The sequence below is a fragment of the Salvia miltiorrhiza genome, chromosome 8 (genome assembly GCF_028751815.1).
Source record: "Salvia miltiorrhiza cultivar Shanhuang (shh) chromosome 8, IMPLAD_Smil_shh, whole genome shotgun sequence".
Taxonomy (NCBI): domain Eukaryota; kingdom Viridiplantae; phylum Streptophyta; class Magnoliopsida; order Lamiales; family Lamiaceae; genus Salvia; species Salvia miltiorrhiza.
The window spans coordinates 53,487,241-53,493,495 of NC_080394.1; the positions used below are offsets into that span (position 1 = coordinate 53,487,241).

At 36.6% G+C, this 6,255-nt stretch overlaps 1 protein-coding gene across 4 annotated transcripts; it reads right to left on the reverse strand.

Annotated features, from left to right (window-relative positions):
• Window positions 1–468: 468 nt before the first annotated feature.
• LOC130999098 (AT-rich interactive domain-containing protein 1) lies at window positions 469–4,593 on the reverse strand. 4 transcript variants are annotated; one of them, XM_057924584.1, is made up of 3 exons: window positions 4,233–4,593; window positions 2,738–3,724; window positions 469–1,574 (listed from the first exon to the last, which is right to left on the reverse strand). In XM_057924584.1, exons 2-3 carry the CDS (start codon window positions 3,701–3,703, stop codon window positions 753–755), a joined length of 1,788 nt encoding a protein of 595 aa, XP_057780567.1. In that variant the 5' UTR covers window positions 3,704–3,724; window positions 4,233–4,593; the 3' UTR covers window positions 469–752. The 4 variants fall into 4 exon arrangements, with proteins under 4 accessions (XP_057780567.1, XP_057780570.1, XP_057780569.1 ...); XM_057924587.1 differs by having other exon boundaries at window positions 2,738–3,687; window positions 4,233–4,377; XM_057924586.1 differs by lacking the exon at window positions 4,233–4,593 and adding an exon at window positions 3,932–4,201 and having other exon boundaries at window positions 2,738–3,687.
• Window positions 4,594–6,255: the final 1,662 nt, after the last annotated feature.

Consider the following 6,255-nt stretch of genomic DNA (forward strand, 5'->3'; position numbering starts at 1 on the left):
GAATCGAGTAAAAGTTCGTGAATTTTAGCGCTATTTGCCCTAAAAAGAAATTTACAGGTGGTAAATTACTATACAAAATTTTAAAATTGTGGAAAACATCCGGGAAAAAAAAAATCGGGAATTTACAGGCAATTAACCCTTGTACATATCTCCTTATTATTTATTAAAACTCATGCCCCTCAAATCACACTAATTTTCATGAATGAATGAAGTATATAAATTCAAACAAGTTCAAAGGCATTTCTTTGAAAATTTATAAATTCCAACAATAGTATGTTTGGCCCTACTTGACTACATATACATGGATAAGAAACTATTCAAAAGAGGGCTATTATGAATTTATGACTACCAAGAAAATGCAACCAACTGCATCAAACATACCAAATTTAAGAAAATACATTAGTTAGCCAAAGCATATAAAAAGAATATTAGCAAACACCAAAAAAAAATATACAGCCAAAATGAAGATGAAGCAAATAGGCAATAGCAACTTACCAAAAAGGTTAGTTGATATTCATAATGAATTGATAGATGATAAATTTTGACATACCAAAAATAGAAGTCAGCTGCTTGCAAAGTTTTGCAGTAACCTTGTAACTAACTGTATGTTTACACTGCTTCCAAATGTGCTTCACATATCATAGCCCAGCCAAATGTACACCTGAAACCAGGCACGGCCGGCCGACTATGCAAAACCAAAAAGAATTTTTATCGAACCAAAAAACTGCGATTTACACGTCTCAACCGACAACCTATCTGCTACTTGGATGAGGTTTCTTCGGGGAGCAAAAAATCGAACCAGCACCAAACCTATTAGCAATCGGTCCATATTCTGACTCCTCATCATCACTGTCGATGTTGGTCGGGCTGGTTCTGTTCTGTATAGCTCTACGTTTGAGAAGGAACACATTGAAGTAGTAGCTTACCAATGCTTCCCTTCCCTTGTTAGGAAAATGCTTGAAAAGTTCATTCCAGAAGTATTTCTCTGATGAGAGAGGGTTGGACTGCACTACATGCTGGAACTTGTTCTGGTCTTCCTTTGTCCATGAGAAGGCCACGTCCTCTCCCATAACGTCGAGTTTCCACAAGTAGAAAGCCGAGCCGAGTTCTAGTTTCACTTTCAGCCTTTTTTCCCTTATATGGAACCTGACACATTCGAGAGATCCTGGAAACTGACAACCACAAGATTCTTGCCTTCCCTTTCCAATAGGCTCCCTTTCGATTAGGGTTTTCTTCTTTTGTTCTTCTTTATCCAATGGCCAGATTTTGGTACCTAACCATTTAGATTCGCTTTCATAATCCTCGCCTTGGAACTCAGGCAAATCTGTTTGATGATTTGAGCCTATGGGGATTCGCTTCTTCCTGTAGTTGCTCAGAAAGATTGGGGAATCAGCATCAGACTGTTTGTCAGCATTATCCTCGTCGGTCTGAAAATCTGAGGAGGAGGATTCGTTACCACCTCGGTCTCTTGACTTCCGAGAAGGGTCCTTGGAGGAAAGGAGCCTCTGACTGCATCTTAACCTTTCAGAACATTGGCCATCATCATACATGCTCGGGTGCATCTTTTGCTTCTTCTGCAAGGTACGAAGAAATTGTTTGAATCAAGAAACTCATATGGTCGAAGCCAAGTTTGTCCTGAAAGTGGACAAATATATGCTAATGCAATCTCTGGCAATTTAACATGCATGCTTTCATGGATTTTTACCTTTTTTTTGGTGAATTCAATTATTACTTTTCTCTAGTACTTGAATTTATCAGCCAGAGTTTCAAGAGATCCACACAATTCACTGTTGACAACACACAATGCTTCTACAATCTACATGACAATATGCACTTGGGTTCATGGGGTTTGCACATTTAAACATAGAACAAAAATAAAGAGATGAAGTTCTATTCACCAGAAAAGATAAACTAGAGTAAAATGTCAGATTCAGAAGGCTCCAGTGTTGAAAGAGACATTTTGCACAATATTCCTATTGGAAAATATATCGTGTATATGTAGACCTTCTTTAGCGATTAGCACAAAAAGGAAAACCATATAACTGAGATATCATACACAGCTGGAGCATATTTCTCACTAAGTGATTTCTGAGAAATATACATATTTCTACTTATTTGATGACCATGATACAGCTAGAATGATTCTATCCACTCTTAACATTTCTAGCACAATCGACAGTGTATTATTAGTCTTTGTAGAAGAAAACACCCCCAACTAACAACTTTTCAAAACACAAAGTTCCTCGACAGAGGACATGCTAATAGTGGTGACATTCTCAGCATCTGAATGAATATCCTTTTCGTGCACATAAACAACACGGTGGATACCCTCATCGTGCACATAAACAATAAATGAATATCTAAATAATATCAGAAAAGGGACTGCAATAATCTCAATAATATCAGAAATGGGGTTATAATCCTGACAGAGACTAAAATATTAAATCTGCAAGGACTATACTGATCCCACTGGATATGAGAATTCAACCCACAAAAACCAGACATAAAATTTGGATTTATCATCAACTATAGATGTTAGCTTGCGACATACCATGCATCTTGAAATTGGTCATGACGTGAGCTAATCATAAAATTTTTATGTACAAGATACCAGACAAATCAAACAGTGTACAATCATAGAATATCTCTCACAATGCAGCTGAATATAAAACCATATATATACAATTATACATACAAACTCATTAAGTGGAATCAAGCATGAGAATAATATGCAGACCTGCCAAACAGATTGCTGAGACCCTGCATCGACATTCTTTTTCAAAAGCATCGCCTCACGAGCAATGAGAACTTGCTTCCACGGCAGCTCACTTCCATAACACTTCCACTTCTGCCTTTCAGGTAATGGCTCAGCAGCAGCCCCCCCGGGATCTTTTGCAACTTTACTTATCCAATTCAGCATGCCCATACAGCACTCCCGTTTCCTTTTCTTACTAACAGAGTCCCCATCCACTCGTATAACATCACCATCACCTCCATCATCAACACATTGCTTCTCAATAATATTCACATTATCACCACTTCCATTTTCGTTGCTCCACTTCTCATCAAAACCCTTAACATCCACATTTAATTCCACAAAACCCACATTTCCATCAACACCTCCCAATTCCATCTTCTCCAATTCCACAAACTCATCATCTCCCTCAATTTTACTTGCTATGCCTGATATGAAAACCTCCGGATCCGACTCCAACTCCATAAAAAACCGACTAAGATCGAGATATCGTTCTTCAATATCACAGACTCCCTCCTCTCTATATTTCTCAATTTTCCTCAACCATCTATCCAATGTATCCAAATACTTCACATACACCAACTTCAAAGCAGCTGAAAACCTCAAATCAAACCCACAATCAGCTGTCACCGAGCTCCACAGCCCGTTTTCCGACACTCTGCAATACCCACCCCTCTTCCTCACAACAATCTTAAGCTTAAGCAAATCAACAACCTGCCCCTCACCGATAACCGGCGGCAGCGGCCTCAAGCAAGAAATGCCGTAAACTTCTTCCAAAAAAGCCTTGAGAAATGCAGTAAACGACCATTTAACCTTTTCATCGCCATCGTTTTCTACTCCTAAATCGAACAAAACCTCCCGTTCCTGAGCCCCCTGCAGAGAATCCACACAGTCTTTCACACAAGACCCGTCATTCTCTCTCTTCAGCCATCCTGCCATTGTTTTCATTTTTTTCTATATTTTCAGACCCTAAAACAAATCAAGTCCATTTCACTCTCATACATAAACACGCACACGCAACACACCCAAACAAAAAAAGGGGAAGAACCCTTCAAAACAAGCAACACAGAGAGAGAGAGCGACGGTGCAAGTGTGCGTTAAAACTCCGAAGAACTCAAAAACAGAAACAAAACAAAACAAAACAAAACAAAAATGAATAAAAAAGAATTTCCGGACCTCCGCGAAGCTTTGATTTTTCAGATGAGTTTTTGGCGGGACGAAGAAATTGTAGTCGAAAATACCACTGGGATGCGGGAAATTTTGTTTTCTTATTTTGTTTTGGCGGTCCTATGAAAAAGAAAAGTTTTTTTTGGGGGCCAAGTCCCGCTCTTTCTCTCTCTAGAACAGTGAGAGGGAAATAAGGGGGTAGGTTTTGAATATTTGTACAGAAACAGGGGCTTTGGTGTCGCAAAACCCCCAAAAATTTAAATGGAGAAATTGATGGGAGGGGTCATTGGGAAGAGAGAGAGAGACGTACCAGTAAATGAATTTTCAAACGAGGTATTAGGGATTTGATGATGACTCTTCTTTTTCTTCACTTCTTGACCCTTTTTTTTCCTTTCTCTCTTCTCTTTTTTTTTTTTTTGGCCTTCTAAAATTTGGACTTTTCCCTCACAAACACTTCACCTTTATTCTAGGTGGGGTGGAGTGGGGTGGGGTGGGGTGGGTGGGGGTTGAGAGATTTGATTTCTAGGTTTTTAGGTTTGAAGGGTTGAGGGGGGTTGAGAGATTTAATTTTTAGGTTTTAGGTTTGAGGTACTTTCATTCACTCTATTATTGATTTGAGGGTAGGGATAAGTAGAAGTGTTTTTTTTTTGGATTGGAGAGGATGAGGAGATTGAGAGATTTTGAGCTTTATAAGGTTGTAAAAGGAGGGATGAGTAAGCATTGGTTTTGTGACTTTATAAGGGGTGACCATTGTATTTAAATTTAGGAATAGAGATGAGGTCACTTTTTGGAAAAAGACATGCTCTACTTTTGTAATTTTGACAATGAATTTTGAACTTGGTCTATTTCTGTGGATTCAGATTCATTTTTTTGGATTTGGTTCGATGGATCTGGGCTAAGGCTCTAAATTTTGAATCTGAATTTGACTTGTGACTTTTGAGATCCAGATTTGGTCTATGGATCAATTTAGTTTATCGTAATACTCCCTCCGTCCCGCGAGTCTTGACACGTTTGGGTTCGGCACGGGAATTAAGGAGTTGTAGATTAGTGTTTTAAGTGTGTAATTAATAAAGTATAAAATTGATAAAGTATGAGAGAGAAGGTAATAAAAGTGATAAAGTATGGGAGATAATATAATAAAGGTGATAAAGTAGGAGAGAGAATGTAATAATTATTACCCAAAAAGGAAACGTGTCAAGACTCGTGGGACGGCCCAAAAAGGAAAACGTGTCAAGATTCGTGGGACGGAGGGAGTATATATTAGTATTATTTTTTATGTCATAGCCCTAGTATTGAGTCTATCGAGTGATTCACCTTCAAAAAATTTATTTTCTCATCGTGCAACATTAACTTCAACCGTCACAAGTATATGTTGTTGAACTTGAATGTGTCGTGTTAGCTGACACTTGGATGATTGTATATTTTCATATTATTTTGCCTTATTTTAGATTATTTTAATTTTTTAATGGATTATAGTGTAAGAAATTTATTTTTAAATAACTATATAAATTATAAACGATTATTATGGTGCTATTATAAATTTTATTTCATTTTTTATTTATTTGAGAAGATAAAAAAAATATGGAACCTAGTTTACACGATCCTGTGGATGATCTTATGGATCTGAAATTATTTTTTTAAAACCTAATGGATTTGGACTGATTCCGAACCTAAGTGAAAAAATTCGAATTTGAATAGGGACCTAGTACGATCCGGTTCAAATACACCCCATTGTCATCCCTAACTTTGCTCGGTCAATATGTTGTTTGTTAGATGGATAATAAAAGAGAATTTTTTTTACTAAGATTAATTGTCTATAAAATACATGAAGTATTTTCAATTCTAATTTTTAATTAATACTCCATCCGTCAGAAATGAGTATCCATTTAGGGGTGGTACAAATTTTAAGAAATTGATTAAGCGTGTGATAGTAGAATAAGGGGCCCATTTTTATTGTGAGTGAGTTGTGTAAGGTTACAAAAAAAGGAAATGGGTACTCATTTGGTGGATGGACCAAAAATAAAATATGGGTACTCATTTTGTGAATGGGGGGGAGTACTATTCTTTTAAAAAATTAATCATTAAATATTTAAAATTGGACTTGAATTAAAATTTCGACAATAAGTAATCCTATGTGGACGTCAAAAGTTTATCATGTGACATTTTAATTTGATAATTAAAACATCGTGTTTTTTTATATAACATAAAAAATAATGAGTTAAAATTTAAAATGTCATATTCCTTAAGTTCTATAGTAAAAATGTCATCTTTTATAAACATAAGCATTCTATGCCCTATTTTTTAAATACCCTTTGATTTGATGGGTTTGTTTG

Coding starts and splice junctions, on each gene's coding strand:
- LOC130999098 (XM_057924584.1), bottom strand. CDS start 3,703: ATGAAAACAATGGCAGGATGGCTGAAGAGAGAGAATGACGGGTCTTGT. Junction 1,575..2,737: donor CTCAGCAATCTGTTTGGCAG/GTCTGCATATTA, acceptor CGTACCTTGCAG/AAGAAGCAAAAGATGCACCC.